The sequence below is a fragment of the Capricornis sumatraensis genome, chromosome 20 (assembly GCF_032405125.1).
Source record: "Capricornis sumatraensis isolate serow.1 chromosome 20, serow.2, whole genome shotgun sequence".
Lineage (NCBI taxonomy): Eukaryota > Metazoa > Chordata > Mammalia > Artiodactyla > Bovidae > Capricornis > Capricornis sumatraensis.
The window spans coordinates 60,951,787-60,974,181 of NC_091088.1; the positions used below are offsets into that span (position 1 = coordinate 60,951,787).

The following is a 22,395-nucleotide window of genomic DNA, read 5'->3' on the forward strand; positions in this document are numbered from 1 at the left end:
TGACAGTGAGGTCTCAGGGAGCACGTTTATTCAGAGAAATAAATATGGCTCGTGGAAAGGGTTTGGAGGGCCAAGGAGGTATGTCTGCGCCGCAGCCGCGAGGCTGGGTCAGGGTTCCGGAGTTTCCAGCATGTCTGCCAGGGCTCTGGAGAGAAGGACGCAGAGATTGGACAGTCGAAGTGTCCCTAGCTCACCCCAGGGCGCTTAGAGGTCCTTAACCTGCCCATTTCACCAAGGGGGAAATAGAATCCCAGAGTTGTCCAGTAATTCATAGCGGGACAGCACCTTTCTAAAGGAGCCCTCACACTTTCCCTTCCACATACTTACTGGTACAGGGACGAGGAGAAATAGTCGACGTAGCTTCCTGTGGGAGAGAAGAGGCTTGAGGGGTACATCACGGGTGAATTGGGGGTCACTTTTCACTCAGTCCAGGAACAGGACTAGTTCCGCCCCCCTTTCTGGGTTCCTTCTCCCAAATTAATTCCTTCTTCCGGGACACCTTTGAAGGGCCCACTCCTTCCCCTCATGCTTCAGGAGCCCCATTCTTGCTTTGGCCCCACCCTCTCGGTTCTAGGCTCGCCCTTCAATCCTCTAGGCAATCCTAACCCCTTTAGTTTTGGCATCTCTCCCCAACCTTCCCCCTGTGCGGGCCCCACCCCTCAGTGCTCCTCCCATTCCTGTCAAAGATGCCCAGCCTCGGCCACGCCTCCCCACATGGCCACGCCCCACAGCCTTCCGGTCTCCTCCTCGAGTTGGCTCCGCCCCCGCTAGGCCCCGCCTCTTCACCGGGTTCCTCCTGGGCCCCAACCATGCTCACCCGGTGAGCAGAGAGTTTCGCAGACCAGCGGGCAGAGAGAGCAGAACTGACAGTGCTGGGGGTGAGGATACGGAGAGAGAGAGGTAGGAGGCGGTCAGGGGCGGGGTCGGGATGGGGCGTGGGCAGCACGAGGGCAGGAGACTAGCTGTGGAGACTAGCTAGGTGGAGCTTAAGGTCAGAGGTAGGACGGGGTTTGGAGTCCAGGCTCCATCAAGAGTAAGGGGTTAGGTCGGTTTGAGGGCAGAGGGCAGGATTTGGGGCTGGGGGTGCTCAGCTGGTCCCGGGCCACCCTGAGCCTGGGAGGGTCTTTGGGTCTGGGAGAAGTCTCACCTGGCACTGGTCGCAATGCTCTCCCATGTTCTCCTCGTCACAGTGACAGTTCTCACATTCAGTGCATCGCTGGGGACCAGAGGAACCAGGTTAGACGGAGATGTTTGGGAGCCATCCACCAGTCCTCCGCCCTGCCGGCTGGACGTTTCCCCAACTTCTCAGCCTCCTCACCTCCAGCACTGAGCTCAGTTATCTTCCCCCAACCTGCTTTCCACCCTCTCATTTCCCCATTGCCAGGTGCCGCGACACCACCTTGTTACTGTGGGCTGGACGTTCGGGTAGTCTCTTCACCACCTCCCTCCCTGCTCACCGTCTCCAGTCCTGTCCCACCTCCCCCCACCACCACCCCCGGCTCTGCCCTGCACCCTCCTCCCTGTCCTCGGGTCTGCAAGTGCAGCTCAGGCCTCACCCTCCCACTCTTGGACCGTTGTCCCAGCCTCCTCCCCAGCCTCCTGGCCTCCAGTCTGCCCCACCCCCCGGTGGCCCCAGAAATATCTTTGTTCACTCAGAACTGTCCCTGATTCTCCTTTGCTCACGACCCTCCCCAGGCACACCAGAGCCCTGGACCAAAGTCTAGAAACAGCTTGGTGGGTGGATCTGGGTTGCGGACATACGTTGCAGAAGGAGCAGTACCCGCACAGGGACCCTGGCTGGTAGTTCCCATACTCCGGGGCATCCTGCTGACCTGTGGGGACAAGAGGGCAGCAGTGACCCAGGCTGACTCCGCTCCTCCCCACCCCCAACCAGTCAGATCACTTACCCGTGTCCTCGCCACTCTCCTCCTCACTGGAGGCACCTCCAGACACCTCCTTCCGGGTCAGCGGGTTGGGGATGATGGTGAAGGGGAGTTCATCTTCTTCGAGCCCTGCCTCCTCTTCGTCTTCCTCCTGGTGGTCTTGGTTCAGTGGGACCCAAACCTCAGCTCTCTCTTCTCTCTTTTCCTCCTTCTCTTCCTCCTCCTCCTCTTCCTCCTCCTCCTGGCTCAGGCTGAGGCCATGCCCTTCCTCCTCGTCTTCCTCATCCTCCTGGTCATCCAGGCTGCCATGGCGGGTGCCTTCTCCTCCCTCCTCTGAACCTTCGTTGGCTTCTTCACGGGAGCTGTGATCCTCTTCCTTCTCTTCCTCGTCCTCCTCAGAATCGCTCTCCTTTAAGTGGCTTCTATCCTTCACCCCCATGTGTTCTGGGGACCGGTGGCTCATCTCTTCCCTGATGGACCCTCTGTGGCCAGTCCCCTCATCTCTGTGGTCTTGCTGCCTGTGGCTGGGAGCCTGGTGGCCAAGCCTGGCAGAGATGTCCTCATCTTCCTCCTTGGGGACTCCATGGTGGTCATGGCCAGGGACTGCTGTTTTATAATCTTCCGGGAAGTCCTCCTCCTTAGCGCTCTTGTGGCCTTGGGGTTGGGGGCTTGCAACATGGTGGCTGAACTTGACTGTGATCTCGTCCTCTTCCTCCTCGTCTCCAAGGCCATGGTGGGTATGTCTGGGGCCCTGGTGCCAGTGCTCTGTGGACACCTCCTCATCCTCATCTTCCTTGTTGCCACCATGATGGTGGTGATGTTCCTCTGAGTCATCGTCATCCTCCTCCTCCCCATGATCTCGGTGCCTGTGGACTTGATGTCTGTGCTCAGTGGAGACAATATCATCGTCATCTTCATCATCATCATCATCTTCTTCTTCTTTGTGGCCCCCGTATCTGTGGCTGGGGCCATGGTGGTGATGTTCCTCTGAGTCATCGTCATCCTCCTCCTCCCCGTGATCTCGGTGCCTGTGGACTTGATGTCTGTGCTCAGTGGAGACAATATCATCGTCATCTTCCTCATCATCATCTTCTTCTTCTTCTTTGTGGCCCCCGTATCTGTGGCTGGGGCCATGGTGGTGATGTTTCTCTGAGTCATCGTCCTCCTCCTCCTCCCCGTGATCTCGGTGCCTGTGGACTTGATGTCTGTGCTCAGTGGAGACAATATCATCATCATCTTCATCATCTTCTTCTTCTTCGTGGCCCTGGTGTCTGTGGCTGGGGCTGTAATGGTGGGGATGTTCCTCTGAGGCAGCCTCCTCCTCCTCCTCTTCCCCATGATCTCGGTGCCTGTGGACTTGATGTCTGCGCTCGGTGGAGACAGCATCATCGCCGTCATCGTCATCTTCGTGGCCCCCATGTCTGTGGCTGGGGCCATGGCCGCGGTCACGTTCCTCTGAGCCGTCTTTGTCCTTCTGCTCCCCGCGGTCCTGGCGTCTGTGGACCTGCTGTCCATACTCAGTGGAGACATTCTCCTCTTCCTCGTCTTCATCTTCCTCTTCTCTGTGGCCTCGGTGGGCCTGCCTGACGACGTGATGATGGTGATGCTCACTGGACACAACTTCCTCCTCCTCCTCGTCTTGATGGCTCTGGCTCTCGTGGCTGGGGAAGTGGTCCCCGCGCTCAGCTGAATCATCCGCGTCTTCTTTTCTGTGGTGTCTGTGTCCGTGGACCTGCTGAGCATGCTCGGGGTACTCCTCCTCATCAGAGACGTTCTCATCTCCCACCTTGCGGCCTTGGTACCTATGGCCTTGGGATTCTCTGGAGACATCTTCGTCCTCTTCTCCATGGTCTCCGTGGCCCCAGAAATGGTGCCCACTGTCTGTGGAAACATCCCTGTTCTCATCTCCATGGCCTCCGTGGCTGTGCGTGGGGTGGTCAGACTTGCCCGACACGTCCTCTGAGGGCCCCGGAGCTCCTGCATGGTCGTCCCAGTTGCTGGGGCCGGGTCCAGCCCCTCTCAGCTGCTGGGTCATGGCGGGGGGGAGGAGCAGGCTGGCCACTGCGGCCCAGAGGACAGAAGCGTGCAGCCACGGCCCGCAGAGGCCCATGGGGACAGACGGGCAGCGGAGCTGCTCGCAGGGCTGGCTCCCACTGCGACTGTGGCTGCGAGGATGGATGTTGGGCTCCTTGTCCCTTTGGGGCTCCTTCCCTTTCTGGCTCCGTGTGTCGTTCCTTTGCTGTGTCCCTCCCCGTCTCTGCCCTCTGGCCCTCACAGTCAGCCTCTGGACACCCCTCTGAGACTGTCTTCAGAGTCCCCTGACCCCCCTCACAGGCCCTCCTTCCCACTTCCCAGCCAATAGGGTCTCTCTCCTCCCCTTTCTGTGGCTAAATTTACTCTGGGCCCTGAGTTATTCTGGGTCAGTCCCCTCCTGCCCCTCCCCTCCTGCACCTCCTCCTCTCAGCTGGGAAGGGGGTGAATGAAGGGGTCTCTTTTTGGCCAGGAGAGAGAAGTTGAGGGTCTCTGACTTTGGGCTGCCAACGCGTTCATGTTTGGCAGCTGCCAAGACAGTGGCTAGATTTTTAGTTGGTCAGTGTCGGGGAGCCTGGACCCCGGGGGAGGGGAGCAGGAGGGATGTATGTGAAGCGAGAGACCCCTGCCAAGGAAGGACTGGGGGGTTAGATTCCCGGGAGTTTCTGGCCAGAATGGGCTGCTCTGCTGAAATGGTGGATGCCAGCATGGAGGCCCTGGCGAGGGGTGAGAGGCATTCTGCTGCAGCACACATACCCGTGACCTCCTGTCCCTGGGACTCAGATCTGGGGGCAGGGGATGGGGCCAGGCCAGGGCTATAAATGTGGCGCAGGGGGGCGGGGGGCTCAGGTTACCCGGGCGGCCACAGCTGTCCCTGTCAGAGAGCTGGCAGGGGACACGCGGCCCTGCCCGTTCGCCTACCCACACCTCCCACTGCTCACCCCAGCACTGCTGCTCAGCTCTTTGGGGCCCCAGCCTTCTTCACGGGTCTCCCTCTCTCCACCGTTGTTTCTTCACCTGCTCTCTCAGGACCCCTGTCCCCCATCCTGAGGATTCCGTCCCCTTCTTCTCACTCTTGAGTGTGTCTGTGTGCACACTACCCCCCCTTATCCGAGCCTTTCTCACTGTCTCTTTGGGTCAGTGTAGCCCTCCACCCATCCAGTTCTCTGCCCCCACCTAACTCTTTGTGTCCCCCCAACACCTTGTCAGTGTGGTCAGGGGACCCTCTCCCTCATCGCTGGCATTTCCTCTCTGCGCCCCGTCCTCCTCTCTCTGACCTCTGTCCCCCCTCTCTTGGACTCTGTCTCTCACTCTCTGGGTCCCCGGCCCCCTCTCTCGGGTCCCCGACCCCCCTCTCTGGTCCCCGACCCCTTTCCCCGGGTCCTGCTCCAGCCTCGGCCCCGCCTCCCGCTCTACGCCTCCCCTGGGCTCCCCGCCCCGCAGACCTGGTCCCGCCCCGGGCTGGGCGGGGAGGCGGCGGATCCGGTCTGTCCCGGGCGCGCCTAGAGCCCCGGGTTGGTGCAGGGGGTGCGGGCTGCCAGATAGGTCGCTGTGCTCGCGGCAGCATGGTGGGTGCGGAGAAGCAGCAGGTACAGCGTCGGACCCGGGTCTGAGGGAACAGGGAGCCTGGGCCGGGCCTCCTTGCTCGCAGGGAGGAGGGCGCTTGAGACCTAGATTCTCGGGTGAGACAAAGGAGGGCGGGGGCGGGGGGGATTGCTGGAGGCCGGGACTCCTGGGTCCCTGGGGACGGATAGAAGGGGGGAGGCTGGGGGTGGGGGTCGAGTCTCCGGAATCCGGGAGAGGATGACGCTGGGGTCCTGGACTCCCGGATCTCCCGCTAGGGCGCGGGCGGGTCACTCTGTGTCCGCAGGACTGAGTTGGATCCCCTCATCCCTTGTTCCTGTCCCCCAGAGCTGGATTCCCAAGATCTTCAAGAAGAAGACGTGCACGACTTTCGTCGCTGACCCCACAGATTCGGGGTGAGGAGCTCGCCCGGGGGACAGACCCTCGAGCGTCCCGGGCCCGCTGAGCCCCGCACACCGCAAACCGCGCCCTTCGGGTCCTTTCGGTCCCGGGTCTTGTCACTGCGGACACTCCCAAGGGCGTTCCCCGGTGGCCCTGTATATCGGGGAGGCCTTGGGTCAGTCTGCAAACACTTGCAACTTCCCGGCCTCGCGCTCAGGATCAGTGTTAAAGCCCCAGGGCAGGCTTCTGTTTCTTTCCTTCCCGGTTTCCCTTCTGGGTGTCTGCCTTCTGGTGTCACTTTCTCTTGTCTTTCTTTCTTGGCTGTTCCTGTCTCGTTCATTCATCCCTTCCTTCATTCCTCCAAGACACTCTCACTCAGCACTTCCAAGGGGGAGCACTGTTTGCAAGAGTACAGACCCTTGCCACAGTTCACATTTGAACCGAGATATGAATTTCAACTGAGGCGCTAGGTGGCTCCCGGCAAATCATTTTACTTTTCTGGACATTGTACTCATCTATTATCTGGGCGTAAAAACAGGCTCTAGTCCTGAAGCTATTGTGAGAATTAAACAAGTTAATGCTTGCGGTATTTCTGAAACAGCACTCAGTGCTTAGTAAGCCCTGGCAAATATATGTGACTCCCACTGGAAGGTCGCAGTTACTAACTAGTGTGCGTAGACCCTGTGCTTGCGCTGGGTAAGCCGGGGTGAAGAGTGGCGGCTCTTAGGAGCTCCTGGCCTTCAGTGGTGGTCTCTCAAGGGGGCTCTGGCTCTCTGGTGTCCTTAAGACCACCCTTGGGGTGTGGGAAATGTCGGTGTTCCTAATTTAAGGTGTGTTCTATTATGAATATTTTCTATTAGTGCAGGATGGCTTGTATGATGCATAAATATAAATACTATTTGGGGGGTCGCTAGGAGTCGGACACGACTGAGCGACTTCCCTTTCACTTTTCACTTTCATGCATTGGAGAAGGAAATGGCAACCCACTCCAGTGTTCTTGCCTGGAGAATCCCAGGGACGGGGGAGCCTGGTGGGCTGCCGTCTCTGGGGTCGCACAGAGTTGGACATGACTGAAGCGACTTAGCAGCAGCAGCAGCAGCAGCAGCTCAGAAACTTTTACTGATGGGAAGGATGGTCAAGGAAGTTTAGAAACCTCTGGTCTGGTGGGAGGAAGATGATTCTAAGGCAAGGAAGTGAGAGCTGCGGAGGACACACCGCTGGCCCCCGGGGGAGCATCTGGTTAAGGCTGGGAGGGGACACAGGAAGAGGGGTCAGTGAGGGAACATTTGAAGGTGACAGAATTGGAGTTTGACAGCTGAAGGTGGGCTGGATTCCAGGAGTGGGAACAGCAAGTATAAATTGCCCCCTGTTGACATTGTGGATTGAAGAGAGGGCAGAGTTCAGGGTACCAGGGCCATCGGAGAGAGGAAACCAAGGAAGAGGGTGGGACCAGAAGTTACAGGGCCTCAAATGCCACCCTGAGGGGTTGGGGACCGGGTCTGGGTGTTCCAGGGAGCCCTGGGAGGGGCAGGGTCAGCTCTGGGTGTGGAACTCCCTGGGGGCCACGTGAAGATGAATGGGAGTTCAGGACGCCGGGGAAAAGGCTGGGCAAGGGTCAAATGGGAGGAGAAGAGGCCTGAGGCAGGCTGGGGCTGTGGGGACGCAGAGAGGAGGGGTCAGGGCAAAGATTCAGGGGGCAGGAGCCTGGGGGCCGACAGATTTGCGGAATGAGGGGTGAGGGGAGGATAGACCCAGACATCTGGTCTGGGGCTTGGGAGCCCCAGAGATGGGAACCCAGGAGCATGAGAACCAAGGGCATGGCAGACCTGGGTCAGGGACTCAGGAAAGGTCTGCGACTTCCATCCTAGATTTGAGAAGGATTTGAGAAGTCCTAGCTATTCACTTTTCACTTTCATGCATTGGAGAAGGAAATGGCAACCCACTCCAGTGCTCTTGCCTGGAGAATCCCAGGGACGGGGGAGCCTGGTGGGCTGCCGTCTCTAGGGTCGCACAGAGTCAGACACGACTGAAGCAACTTAGCAGCAGCAGCTGTAGATGGTATTGGAAACTGTGGAAGTGGGATGGGCGTGGGAAGAAAGCGTAAAATCGGAGGATGTTGTGAATGGGTAATTCTATGACCCATCTCTCCACCCCTCTCCCACCTCTCACCCACTGCCATGGAAGAGGGTTCCTTAAAAACGCGTCTCTGAATGCTTCAAGACAGACATGCTACCTCGAGTCAGGACGGTGTCCAGCACACCCACTTACAATCTTCCCCATGATGCTTCTTTCTCTCCCCTGCCTGGCCCTCGGGAACAATGAGCTTGAGGCCCATGTCGGGAAGGCACATGGCCCTGGCTCTGGAACACCTGGACTCGAAGGAGGCACAGAGGAAGAGAAAGCTGCAGATGAGGCCGGACGGGGCAGCCAGGGGAACGGGCGTGCTCTGCCAAGGAAAAAGTTTTCTAGAATCAGAGCCTTTTAGCCATGACTGGTGTCGTTTAGTCAGAGTCAGACAACACCTGAATAGAAACCATTGTATTTGGAGACATGCAGGTAACTGCTGATTTTTTCATGCAGGTAAACCGCTGATTTTATCGGGGACAATTTCGGTTTCGGTGGCCACGCAGAGAAAGGGGTGGGTAGGAGATGAGACAGGCAGATGGGGTATCTGCCAGTGCTGTCCACTAGAGTTTTCTGGAATGATGAAACTGTTCTATAGTCACGTCCAATATGGCACCCACTGGCCACACACATGTGGCTCCTGGTCACTTGAAATGTGGCCAGAGTGACTGTGGAACTGAATTTTTAATTGTGTTTAATTTTATTTGACTACAAGGAGCGCTGTGTGGCTAGAGGTTATTGTACTGGAGAATTCAAGTTCTGGAACATTCGTTGAAAAAATTTTGCCAGGAAGGGCTCATGGGAAGTAGATGGACAGGAACGAAGGAGGGGGGCGCCCAGGGACGGGGTTGAGATGGGTGCAAGGATCAGGTGGGTAAACTGAGGCATGCCAGGACCTTGACGGTTGACTCAGAAAGGAGGAGAGGTGTGTCCCATAGTCCTCACTCTGCCCGAAGCTGGTATATTCAGTGTGGTTGCTTGATTCTTTTTGTTGTCTTTGCGTGTGTGTGTGTGTGTGTGTGTGTGTGTGTGTGTGCGCTAAGTCGCTTCAACCAGGTCTGACTCTCTGCAGCCGTATGGACTGTAGCCCGCTAGGTCCCCTCTGTCCATCGGGTTCTCCAGGCAAGGATGCTGGAGCAGGTTGCCATGCTCTCCTTCAGGGGATCTTCCCGACCCAGGGATTGAACCCTAGTCTCTTAACTTTTGTCTCTTGCCTCAGCTAGCAGGTTCTTTACCACTAGCGCCACCTGGGAAGCCCCTACTGTCTTTACAACTTTTGCTAAATCCTTGGACCACTCGTGCTCTTCCTTCTAGAAAATTAGTCTGTTTAAGTTGGAGCTTACTCTGTTTACATTCCAGTATTCTTGCCTGGAGAATTCCGTAGACAGACAAGCCTGGCAGGCTACAGTCCATGGGGTCGCAAAGAGTCGGACACGACTGAGCAACTATCACTCACTCACTGTTTACATAAATGCCAGTATCCCCTGATACCTGAATCCCTTCTGGCATCAGGGACCAAACAAATTTAGATACCTTTCCAAACCAATCCCTCACCTCTCAACCCTCGGTGCTTGCTCTTTTAAAACTCAGGTGCCAATCCCATTAAGTCACTAGGGATAATTGTATATTTATTTAGGGGGAAAATGTCTCATATATGATCACCATAAATGGAAAATCCATTCCATTTGCCACAAAGAGAAAGAAACAAGTCATTGAAGACAATTACAATAAAAACTAAGCCGAAGTATTTACTTTCTAAACGGATGCTGTTGCCAGCCTTTTTCTGAGCCCGAGGCCAACTTGTCTCTGTTATTAAAAAAAAAAAAATAGTAAAGAGTTAGGCATGACAAGTATTCTAGCACTCAGCTGAGCCTCTCTCCTTGACAGTTATCAGGAGAGCTCAAAAAGGAATGACTTTCTCACTGTGCTATTCAAGGTTATTTAAAGCTCTGTGTGGAGTTCATGGAGACTGGATCTGGTATGCAGCCCCCATCTGAAGAAATGTTGTTATTTCATTGGCTCCTCACAGTTCTCTGAAGTAGGCTGTGCTATTATTGTCTCTTCATTTGAGTGGGAAATTGAGGCTCAGAGAGGTGAAGCTACTTGCTCAAAGTCACACAGCTGCCTCGACCTCTAGAACCTGCATGCTCTCTGAATCACTCTCTTGATTTCCCTTTTCATGCAAATATCATCTGTCTGGACTGGGGGCAGCAAGGTCACCCTGATGACCCCCAGCCCCTGAACTTTCCCACTTCAGGCCCTGAAGGCAACAGTGGGTGTCGGGCCCTGTACAGAGACCTCCCTGCCCAGGCTTGCTTGAGCCGCCGTGGCTTCCTGCTGGTGGGCGAGGTGACTGTGGTTGTTCTGCCCCAATCTCTCCCTACCAAGGAGGGGCAGTGCCAAGGTCAGCATGGACTGTGAGCGCCTCTGGGGGGACACACAGAGATAGGGACGTTTCTGCAGGGTCGGTGCGAACACTCCTGGGGTTCATCCTCTTCATTCCCCCGCAGGGGGACCTTGTGCCAGTGTGGGCATCCCCGGGGTGCCCACCCATCCGTGGCTGTGGAGGATGCATTCGGGGCAGCTGTGGTGACCGTATGGGACAGTGACTTGCACACCACGGAGAAGCCCACAGACGCCTTCGGGGACCTGGACTTCCTGGGTGCTGGCCGCAAGATCAGCAATGTGAGGCCAGCATGTCTGGGCAAGGCCGGGGTTGGCCAGTGGGACTGCGTGCCTCAGCGTCCCAGCTGAACACTGTGTCTCCCCATTTGCCCATCCTTGTCTTCACCTCTCCCGGATCTCTGTCCTCTCCACCCGCTCTGTCTTTTGTAAGTCTGTCCTCCTCTCTCTGGGTCTTTGTCCCCCCACCTCTGTGCTCCTCTCTCTGCATCTCTGTCCCTCTCTCTCTGTCCCCTCTCCCTGTGTCCCCTCCTCTCGTGTGTCCACAGTTCCTCCGGCTCTCGGACCGCACGGATCCAGCTACAGTTTATACTCTGGTCACCAAAGTCTGGGGCTTCCGGGCCCCGAACCTGGTGGTGTCAGTGCTGGGGGGGTCAGGGGGCCCCATCCTCCAGACCTGGCTGCAGGACCTGCTGCGACGCGGGCTGGTGCGGGCTGCCCAGAGCACAGGTGACTGAGGCGGGGTGGGGCTGTTCCTCCTGGCCCCCCCACCTGCCCCCATTTCCCTGGAATGCCTATCTTCCTCTCTGCCGTCTCTGTGTGGCTTTTGTCTCACTCTCTGGTCTCTTTCTGTGTCTCTGCTTGCAGCCTGCGTTGTCTCTGGACCTCACCACTACTCTCTGTGTCCCTGTGTAGGGGCCTGGATTGTCACCGGAGGGCTGCACAAAGGCATCGGTCGGCATGTCGGTGCTGCTGTGCGGGACCACCAGACGGCCAGCACTGGGGGCAGCAAGGTGGTGGCCATGGGCGTGGCCCCCTGGGGCGTGGTGCGGAATAGAGACACCCTCACCAACCCCAAGGTGGGATTCAGGGTCTTGGAAGGCGGGGGCTGGGGACCTGGATGGAGCCCTGGGTCTGAGTCGGGAGGGGGCTGGGGCTTAGAGTTAGGGGGAGGGATGAGTGCCTAGTGTCTGTCCCTTTGGCCCTGATGGAGAGACCCCCTGGTCTGGCCACTTGTCCCCCCAGGGCTCGTTCCCTGCAAGGTACCGGTGGCGTGGAGACCCGGAGGATGGGGTCCAGTTCCCTCTCGACTACAACTACTCGGCCTTCTTCCTGGTGGACGACGGCACACACGGCCGCCTGGGAGGCGAGAACCGCTTCCGCTTGGGCTTCGAGTCCTACCTGGCCCAACAGAAGACGGGAGTGGGAGGTGAGTGGCTTCCTCCACTGGGGATTCACTGCTCAGGATCCCAGTGGTCCCCTCTGGTTGGAATCTGGGGACTGCAGCCAGGGGGAGTTTCCTGTGGTCAAGGGACTTCTCCCATCACTTGCTGTGTTTAAAAAAATCCTTTATCTTGAAATCTGCAATACACGAAGGTGGACAGCTTGATGCGTTTTTAACAAACTGAACCCACTTAGGCAACCAGGACCCAGATCAAGAAAGAGAATAATACCACCCCTCACAAGCCTTCTCCTAACCACACCCAAAGGCCACCTCATCGTGTTTGTCAGAGCGTCGGGTAGTTCTGAACCTGTTTCATGTGACTAGAATCATACCATCCTCACGTCTTAAATTCTCGCTTCTCATAGTCAATGTGAGATTCATCCATATCATTGCATGAATTGTAGTTTGTGATTAACCCATGGATCAGAGAAGGAAAAAAAAAGAAGCTAGGTACTATTTTGAACCGAGTGATGGTTATGTCATGACATACCAACATGTTTGGGGGTGCAGCTAATGCTTGGGCTTCCCTGGTAGCTCAGCTGGTAAAGAATCCGCCTGCAATGCAGGAGACCCAGATTTGATTCCTGGGTCGGGAAGATCCCCTGGAGAAGGGATAGGCTACCCACGCCAGTATTCTTGGGCTTCCCTGGTGGCTCAGACCGTAGAGTCCTCCTGCGATGTGGGAGACCTGGGTTCGACCCTTGGGTTAGGAAGATCCCCTGGAGGAGGGCACGGCAACCCACTCCAGTATTCTTGCCTGGAGAATCCCATGGACAGAGGAGCCTGGTGGGCTAACAGTCCACGGGGTCACAAAGAGTCGGACACGGCTGAGCGACTAAGCATAGCACAGCACAATGCGATACCTAGAGGGAAACCTGTAGACTTGAATGTGTATATAATAAAGAAAAGAAAAGGCAGGCTGAACATCAATGATTGTCTCCAATTTTAAAAAATCCTAGAAACAGAAGAGCAAGACACAGCTAGAGGCAGTAGAAGCAGTGAACTAATACAGACAAGAGCATAATCACTGAAACAAACAAACGTCCAGTGTAGAAAATCAACTGAGCAGAAAGCTGCTTCTTTATGAACGTTTCTTATATTTTCAAAGGCGTCCACCTAATTCTTGAAATTTAATTAGTTTGGGGGCAATTTTAATCTTATTTTTATCATTTTATTTTATTTTTGGTTGACAAACCATTTTATTTTTCTTCCCACTCACAGAACACACCCTCTCAGAAGAGACAACTCAAAGTTCCTTCCAGCCACTACTCCTTGATCAAAGTCAAAGTATCCAGGGCATACACACTAGTTTATCGGACCCAGTGGGTCCAGAGTCTGACTCACACATGTAGGGGTTTTTTTTTATATAATTAATTTTTATTGGAATATAGCTGATTTACGATGCTGTGTTCCTTTCTGCTGTACAGCAGAGTGACTCAGATATCCATGATTTTTTTAGATTCTGTTCCCATATAGGTCATTACAGAGTGTTGAGTAGAGTTCTTATTAGTTTTCTATTTTATACATAGTGGGCTTTATACATAATGGGCTTTGCTGGTGCCTCAGATGGCAAAGAATCTGCCTGCAATGCAGGAAACCTGGGTTCGATCCCTGGGTTAGGAAGAGCCCCCTGGAGAAGGGAATGGCTACCTATTCCAGGATTCTTGCCTGGAGAATCCCATAGACAGAGAAGCCTGGCAGGCTATAGTCTGCGGGGCCTCAAAGAGTCAGATATGCTGAGCGACTAACACTTTCACTTTTTGTACCTAATGTGATATGTTGATTCCAATCTCCCAACTTATCCCTCCTCCCCTGCTTTCCGCCTTGGTAACCATAAGTTTTTTTTCCACATCTGTGACTCTGTTTTGTAAATAGTTCCATTTGTACCATTTTTTCAAATTCCACATATAAGCAATTATCATCTGATATTTGTCTTTTTCTGTCTGACTTCACTCAGGATGACAGTCTCTAGGTCCACCCATGTTGCTGCAAATGACGTTATTTCATTCTTTTTTATGGCTGAGTAATGTTCCATTATATATAATATATATATATATTATAATTATATGTATACACACATCACATCTTATATACATATACACATATATTTATACATATGTGCTGTTCTTAGTCCCTCAGTCATGTCCAATTCTTTGCAAGCCCATTGACTGTAGCCCGCCAGGCTCCTCTGTCCATGGGATTCCCAGGCAAGAATACTGGAGTGGGTTGCCGTGCCCTCCTCCAGGGGATGGTCCCAACCCAGGGTCGAACCCTGGTCTCCTGCATTCCAGGTGCAGTCTTTTGCCACTGAGCCGCCAGGGAAGCCCATATACACACACACACACACATATAAACATATACACATCACATCTTCTTTATCAGTTCTCCATCGATAAACATTTAGGATGTTTCCATGTCTTGCCTATTGTAAATAGTGCTCAATGAACGTTGGGGAACATGTGTCTTTTCACATCATGGTTTTCTCCAAATATATGCCCAGGAGTGGGATTGTTGGATCATATGGCAGCTCTATTTTTCGTTTTTTAAGGGACCTCCTTACTGTTCTCCATAGTGGCTGCACCAATTCACGTTCACACCAACAACGTAGGAGGTTTCCCTTAACCTTATTTTTAAAATTATCTTTTTGGGGTGTAAACTGACTTTTGGGGTGGATAGGCATATGTACAGAGATTCATGTGGCCATTTCCACAATCAGGACACAGACCAGTTCTGTTCCCATGAAGGCATTCCTTTGGTGCCCAATCACTAATCTGTTTTCTATCACACTAGGCCTCTCTCTTCCAGAAGATAAATAAATGGAATATGATATATGACCTTGTGAAATTGCCTCCTTTCACTCAACATAATATTTTAATATTAATTTAATATTTTAATTAATTTTTAAAAAATTAATGTGTTTAATATGTGGCAACTTTAATATGTGTTTATTGGAGCTAATCAAACCATGAGAAGATATGTAAGGAAATTCTTATCATTGCATGAGTTGTAGTTTGTAAATAACCCGCAGGCCAAAGAAGAAGAAGAAGAAGAAAAAAATAAGTTAGAAAATTCCCTTTCCAGCTCCAGCCCCCTCTATTGGGGTAATCCGTGTTATATGGTTTGGGGTTTATCCTTTTATACCTTTCTCTATGTTTATAAAATCCTATGCGATTATATTTCCACCTCTATGGTCTTCCTTTCTTTTATACTATACATATACATATCACTTTCTTACAACCATCCTTTTAGGTCCAAACTCCTTTATCTTACATCTCCTTCTAATGGTTGCATGATAATCCTTCATAATGTTTGTTCCGTCTCTTATTTAAATTTTTCTCAATTGGTGGATACTTAAACTGCTATCAGTGTTTGGCACTGCAAACCATGCTGAAAAAATATCTTTGAATAAATGTCCATAATTACATCCCAGTGTTTTATTTTAATTTTTTTAAATTAAAAATTTATTTTTCCTGGCTGTGCCCCACCACTTGCGGGATCTTAGTTCCCCGACCAGGGAGGCAACTCAGGACTAATCACTGGATCGCCAGGGAACTCCCAACATCCAGGTGTTTAAAATTCTATACAGTAGATCTTGAAAGTGGGATTGCTGTGTGTGTACTAATAGTACTAAGTAACTTTCTCAAAATGTGTAGCAGTTTTCATTCACTCTCTCATCAAGAATGTGTGAGTTTCCTTTTCCGATCAGTCTTAACCAACTCTGGATATTCTTGCCTTAATTTTTCTTTTTTTTGCCAACTTGATGGGTAGAAAGTGATGTATCACTTTAAAAATTTTTTTAATTTAATTTTGGTTGTGCTGGGTCTTCATTGCTGCACTTGGGCTTTCTCTGGCTGCTGCGAGTGGGGTCTACGCTCCTGTTGCGATGCATAGGCTTCCCATTGCAGTGGCTTCTCTTGTTGAGAAGCCTGGGCTCAGCAGCTGTGGCACACGGACTTAGTTGCCCGCAGCATGTGGAATCTTCCTAGACCAGGGATTGAGCCCGTGTCCCCTGCATTGGCAAGCAGATTCTTAACCGCTGGACCACCAGAGAAGTCCTGACTTCCCACTTTTAACTTGATGTTTTATCTAACCATTATTAAAAGATAAAAACACATTTTGTTGGCTGATCAGATTTCTATTCAATATGAACGGAATATGAAATGTCTATTCATATTCTTTGCCCTTTTTGAATTGGATTCTTTTACAAATCTTTTTATAAGAATTCTTTGTATCCTATTGATAGGAGAGCTTTAACTGTTAGATGTATTGTAAAATTTTTAAAAGATACTTTAATTCTGGTGTCTACTTCCATAAAAATTTGATCATATTAATGTGGTTAGATATATTTGTTGTTCCTTTTATATATCCTTGATTTCCCTTGGTCTTTTTAGAAAAGTCCATTCAACTCCAATGCTACACAAATATTCTAAGTCTTCTTTTTTAATATCGTATACTTTTATATTTAAACCTTAATCCATCTGGAAATGATCTTTACATGTTTTGAGGTAGAGTCTACATTTCTTTCTTCCAAATGGGAAGCTGTATTTTCTTCATGACCATTTAATAAATAAGCTATATTTTCCCAGCTAAACTGAAATGTCACTTCAGTTATATATTCAGTTCCTTTATACACTGAACTATTTCTAAACCTTTTCCTCTTCTACTTCTGTATGTATTTATTCCTGTGCCAAAAACATATTTTGTTTACAGCAGTTTAAAGATGTTTAAATATATATATCAGAGAAAGTTCCTCCTCACTGTCCTTTTTCAACAATTTCTTAACTCTTCAATATTTATCTTTCATATGAATTTTAAAATTATTTTGTTCCATTAAAAAAGAACAGAGGAAAAACACTGCCAACCTCCTTCGACTTCCCTCTTTCCCCAAACTGCATTGAATTTATGTGTTACCTTTCCATTTACTCATACCTTGTCCTTAAATAAGGTTTTGTCAATCTTATAAAAGTATCATAACTTTCTATACAAATTAATCCCTGGGTATTTTATCATTTTTGTGGAAATGTGGATAAGATACATATTCTTACTAGCTGGAAAAAAGTTTTTTATTTTTGTCTATTTTTCTTGTATTAATCTACTTAACCAAATTCTCTTATTGGTATTTAGTTAGTTTGAGTGGAGTCTCTCCAATTTTCTGAGAATGTAAATCATCTTTTCTTCAAATAAATACCTTTGTCTCTTCCAACTTAAAAAAAATACAAGTTTTCACTCCAGTTATTTCATTTTCTTGTATTATTGCATTAGCTCAAAACACCCAGATAAGTGTGACTAGTAGTAATGTTGTCTCATTTCTTATTTTAATGGGAATAGAGTTAATAGAAAACTTTTATGAGTTTGCTATTGGGCTTTGATAAATATCTTTATTGTATTTGGATAGTCCTTCCTATTCCTTATTTTCTTCATTTTCTGTTTGAACTTTCATCCTCTCCTGGCTCCAGGTCAGTTAATCAGTCACAGGATTGACTCATGCCTCATTTAGGAACCCTGGAGTCCAGGTTCCCAGCCCTGTCCTCCCTTGAGCAGTTGAACACTACTGTCTTCAAGATCCGGCCCCTCCTAACACCCTCAAAGGCATGACAGTTCCCATGAGCCTCAGGACTGAGGATTTTAGGCAGAAGCCAGCGTTTGCCCCGGGGACTCCTGGGAAATGTGATTCTCTGCCATCCCCAGCAGAGGCTGATGGGAGCTGACCAAGCTTTCTGCTCTGTTCTCCCTGCAGGGACTGGCATTGACATCCCTGTCCTCCTCCTCCTCATTGACGGTGATGAGAAGATGTTGAAGGTATAGGCGCCCAGGAGGCCTGGGGGCTGTACTCCTGGGTCCCAAGTCCTGGAGGAGAAAAGGGCTGGGAATCTAGGCTCCAGGAAGGGTGAGTGCTTTCCTTCCCTAACCTGCCTGCCCCTTTTATTCTGTAGCGGATAGAGAACGCCACCCAGGCTCAGCTCCCCTGCCTCCTGGTGGCCGGATCTGGGGGAGCTGCAGACTGCCTGGCAGAGATTCTGGAGGACACTCTGGCTCCAGGGAGTGGCGGGGGCAGGCGACGTGAACCCCGAGATCTGATTAAGCGTTTCTTCCCCAGTGGGGACCCTGAGGTCCTGCAGGCCCAGGTAGGACACTGAGGGCCCAACTCTGGAACCTGAGATGGGAGAGAGCTGGGGACCTGGGTTCCTGACTCTTGAGATGTGGGGATGCTGAAGACTTGGAGCCCTGGATCCAAGGGAAGGGGAATGGGGGCCCAGCCTCGTGGATATGAGGAAAGCCTGGGAACGTGGACTCCCGGGTCTGAGGGAGAAGAGGCCTGGGGGCCTGGACACCGCTAGGTTCTGGGAGTAAAGGGTTCTGGGCACCTAGACTGTGGGGCCCTGCAGGGGAATGTTCTCCTTTATCTCTGTGGACAATACCAGGGAGTTGGGTCGGGGTGGCAGAATTTGGTATTCTGCAGGTGGAGAGGATCATGACCCGGAAGGAGCTGCTGACAGTCTATTCAACTGACGATGGCCCTGAGGAATTTGAGACCATCGTTTTAAGGGCCCTTGTCAAGGGTAAGACTTGGAATCCCCCAGCCTCTGCTTCTGTCAGCTCAACTTCGGACACTCTCCTGTCTTCGGCACTTTACCCATCCTCTCTAATAAGTTGTGCCTCTTTTTATCTCTTTCCTTTTGTCAGTGCCTTTCGGGGCTTTGCACGGTGCTATTGGACAGTTTTCCCAAGATACTTTCATTACGTTCCAGCATTGCTTTCTTTCTGTTGCATCCGTCCACCCATCCTTTCATCCATCTAGCCAGCCATATGTACACTGATCTATCTACCCATTATTCCCTTCATCCTTCCATTCCACCATCTGTTCAACCATCCGTCCATCTTGCCATTCACCCAGCCTTCTACCAATCTATTCACTCCTCTGTTAACAATTCCATCCACTCGTCATTCTTCCATCCATTCATCTTTCATTTACCCATCCATCCTTTCATCCATCCATCCATTTATCCTTTCATCCATCCATCCATTTATCGTTTCATCTATCCATCCATTTATCCTTTCATCCATCCATCCATTTATCCTTTCATCCATCCATCCATTTATCCTTTCATCCATCCATCTTATCCATCCATTCTTCCATCTATCCACCCACTCACCCTTTCTACCTTTCCTACATGCCCCTGATATGTTTTAAGCCCTGAGGCGTGCTGGCATCAGAGATGAACCAGAGTGCCATCTCCTGCAGTGAGGGACTTCTGATATTCCACTAGAGGAATGAATGATGAAAACCAAGATAGGGAGCGCAATGGCCACGTGGTAGAGGCTGATGATGGAGCTCATTATTCATTCAGCCAAGACTAGCTTAGGCTTCAGAGATAAAAGCAGTTCCTACCAGGGCTGTTTGGACACATCTTAAGTAAAATTCAAGACAAAGACATGGGAGACGAACTGCTGTCAGAAAGGCGAGAAAAATTCAACTGGGAGGTGGGATTTGAGCTGGGCCTTGAAGAGCCAGTAGAACCTGGAGTTAGTAAGATGGGGTGGTGGGATAAATAAGTGCTATGGTGGATCCCCAGGGCTCTGTGGAGATGTGTGTGAGGAGGGTCATTTTGGTATCAGAAGAGTTTTACATGGAAAGCACTCACCTAGATAAAAAGACTCCCAAGAGGCATAGTGTGAATTTTTAATGCGTTCTGAGCCCCAGGTCCCCCCCCAATTACATCTACCATATTCTGTGGTGAGGTAGTTATTTTTGACTTTGGAATCAGATAAAACTAAAATTTGAATACCAGTGTGGCCCCCCTCTCTGCTGTGTGACTTTGAGAAAGAGACTTACCTTCTCTGAGCTTTAGTTTCTGTCTCTGAAAACATTGAGATAATACCTGGCAGGAGTGTTTTGAGCCTCAGCAGTGCCTGCCCCAGGGGAAGTCTGATAAATGGGAGCTCTCCTTAATATGATTCCATTTCTTGTGGGGACACATCCTTTAATAGAGGATGGCAGTCAGTGAGCAAATGCGATTCACTTCACAGAAGTTAACTCACCAGCCTCCTGGGAGAAAACACAGCCGCTCTCTAAGATGTGGTTTGAGGGGGTGGTGGTATAAGTCCGTGGCTTGCAGCAGGGCAAGTGATCACACTCTGCTGGTGAAACTGAAGGTGGCTGGACAGGCTCAGTGTTGGCAGAGTTGAAGGGATGGGGTTTCAGCAGGTGAAGAAGGAATGGGGGAAGGGGCCGGATGCTTCTTAGAGTCTAGGGACACCCAGGCCCCGGGCTGAGCGGGTAGCTCACGTCCTCCGATCCTGCTCTGATCCTTCACTCCTGCCTAGAAGGATTGTCTCCTCAGGTTGCAGATGAAGAAATGATGCTCAGAGAGTGGGGTAGTGACTTGCCCAAGGTCACACGCAGTTGACTGCACACTTTGGGATCAAAGTTTTAAAGGCCACTTGTTCTTCCTTGTTCTTTTGAATGGCCTCAGGGTCTCCTGGAGCCCTGCTAATGTTTGGATTTTTTTTTCCTGCTACGTGCTCCTCTTTCTTCTCACAAATACTCCCAAGTTGCAGGAAGCCAGAGTGACTCACGTTTGCTGTCATATCCTGTGCTTTCCTGCACCCAGGCTTTTGCTTGGGCTGCCCCTGCTGCCTCAGATTCTTTTCTCATTTTAGACACACACTTACAAATCCTGCTAGTCTTTCAAAAGCCCTTCCTCATTGTCCACCTCTAGGAGGCTCCCTTGGGTCTCTCCATACCTCTGACTGTAGCCTCCTCTGGCCTTTATCACATTCTACACCCACCTCCAAGGGGACTGATCACTCTGAGGGTGTTTATGTGATTCTGAGACATATTTCCCTGGAAGGAGGTTCCTTTAGGGCAGAGCCTGCATCCAGTTTCTCTCTCCATCTCTCTCACTGCCTGGCCCATTGTTGTTGTTGCTGTTGAGTCGCTAAGTCATGTCCGATCCCATGGACTATAGTCCATGGACTATAGTCTGCGACCCCATGGACTATAGCCCTCCAGGCTTCTCCATCCATGGAATTCCCCATAGACTGGAGTGGGTAGCCATTTCCTTCTCCAGGGGATCTTCCTGACCCTGGGATCTAACCCGGGTCTCCTGCATCACAGGCAGATTCTTTAGTCTGAGCCACCAGGGAAGCCCACCTGGCTCATAGCCTACCTCAATAAATGTAAAGTGAATATACATGATTCCTTTCCCTTTTCTTGGGGCCTCTAAACCATTGGTCCGTGTTCTGTCCCTGAGCTGAATGACTTTATGCTTGTAATAGCCTGGCTTCTTAAAGGCTCCAGACTCTGCCTAACAACACTCACTTTATTCCGAGTTTAAATGTCGGGCATCTCAAGAAGAAGCAATACAGATGCCCCTCCTGTTCCCAGTCCCCCCCTCTGACTTCATGCCCCCTCTCCCTGTCACCCTTTCAGCCTGTGGGAGCTCTGAAGCCTCAGCTTACCTGGATGAGTTGCGTTTGGCTGTGGCTTGGAACCGTGTGGACATTGCCCAGAGTGAACTCTTCCGGGGGGACATCCAGTGGCGGGTGAGGGGGTGGGGCCTGGAGGCGGGGATCCTGACAAAAGGGGTGCATTCTCCCCACTCCAGCTCCTTTGACATCTGGCTCTGTCTTCCATTATGGCCTCTCCAGCCTTCTCTTAATTGTCCACCCGTCTCTGGTTGTCCATCTGTCCCTATCTTATTTCCTCTCTCCCCATCCGTCCATCTGTCCATCACTCATGGTTCTGTACTCCCATCTCCTGTCCTTAATCTCTGACCTCACCTGGCCTTCTGCCCGTCTCTGTGCTCAACTCTTCCCCCATTCATTCCGCCCCCACCAGTCCTTCCACCTGGAGGCCTCCCTCATGGACGCCCTCCTGAACGACCGGCCGGAGTTCGTGCGCTTGCTTATCTCCCATGGCCTCAGCCTGGGCCACTTCCTGACCCCGGTGCGCCTGGCCCAGCTCTACAACGCAGCGCCCCCCAACTCACTTATCCGCAACCTTCTGGACCAAGTGTCACACGGTGCAAGCACCAAAGCCCCAGCCCTTAAACCCTCTGCGGAGCCACAGTTTCCTAAGGTGGGGCAGGTGCTGCGCATGCTGCTGGGGAAGACGTGCGCGCCGACGTTCCCCGCCGGGGGCACCCGCCGGAGCGACAGCAGCAGAGAGAATGTAAGAAAGGAGGGTGGGAGTAGGGGGAGCACGGAGGGACCTGGGGGCGGGGCTCTGCCAGGAGGCGGTGTGATCAGAGAGCTGGGTGTGCGACTGAACGCCATGTGGGCTTGATGGCTGGGGCGGAGTCAGGAAGAGTCTGGGGCGGAGCCAACCCTCATCGCGCCTTTCCCGTCTGCAGTCGTTTATGCTGTCAGACAAGGCTGCCTCGGAACTGATGGAAGCTGTCCCCGGGCAGGCCCCCTGGAGCGACCTGCTCCTCTGGGCACTGCTGCTCAACAGGGCTCAGATGGCCTTGTACTTCTGGGAGATGGTGAGTGCTGACTTGACCTGTGATTCTACTCTCTCCTACGTCCCTGCCCTTTATTTCT

The 22,395-nt window shown here is 51.7% G+C and overlaps 2 protein-coding genes across 2 annotated transcripts in view; one reads left to right on the forward strand and one right to left on the reverse strand.

Annotated features, from left to right (window-relative positions):
- Positions 1-108: 108 nt before the first annotated feature.
- Positions 109-3,993, reverse strand: HRC (histidine rich calcium binding protein). The gene is made up of 7 exons (XM_068993276.1): positions 3,412-3,993; positions 1,908-3,147; positions 1,762-1,832; positions 1,148-1,216; positions 818-872; positions 328-364; positions 109-145 (listed from the first exon to the last, which is right to left on the reverse strand). Exons 1-7 carry the CDS (start codon positions 3,991-3,993, stop codon positions 109-111), a joined length of 2,091 nt encoding a protein of 696 aa, XP_068849377.1.
- Positions 3,994-5,479: 1,486 nt separating this feature from the next.
- Positions 5,480-22,395, forward strand: part of TRPM4 (transient receptor potential cation channel subfamily M member 4) — a 39,683-nt gene continuing 22,767 nt past the window's right edge. Inside the window, exons 1-12 of the mRNA XM_068991903.1 lie at positions 5,480-5,503; positions 5,826-5,893; positions 10,514-10,688; positions 10,955-11,135; positions 11,322-11,485; positions 11,652-11,835; positions 17,588-17,649; positions 17,784-17,975; positions 18,311-18,410; positions 21,284-21,396; positions 21,692-22,024; positions 22,206-22,337. Of these exons, the coding sequence (XP_068848004.1) occupies positions 5,480-5,503; positions 5,826-5,893; positions 10,514-10,688; positions 10,955-11,135; positions 11,322-11,485; positions 11,652-11,835; positions 17,588-17,649; positions 17,784-17,975; positions 18,311-18,410; positions 21,284-21,396; positions 21,692-22,024; positions 22,206-22,337 (1,728 nt within the window). The remainder of the gene's footprint in view (positions 5,504-5,825; positions 5,894-10,513; positions 10,689-10,954; positions 11,136-11,321; positions 11,486-11,651; positions 11,836-17,587; positions 17,650-17,783; positions 17,976-18,310; positions 18,411-21,283; positions 21,397-21,691; positions 22,025-22,205; positions 22,338-22,395) is intronic.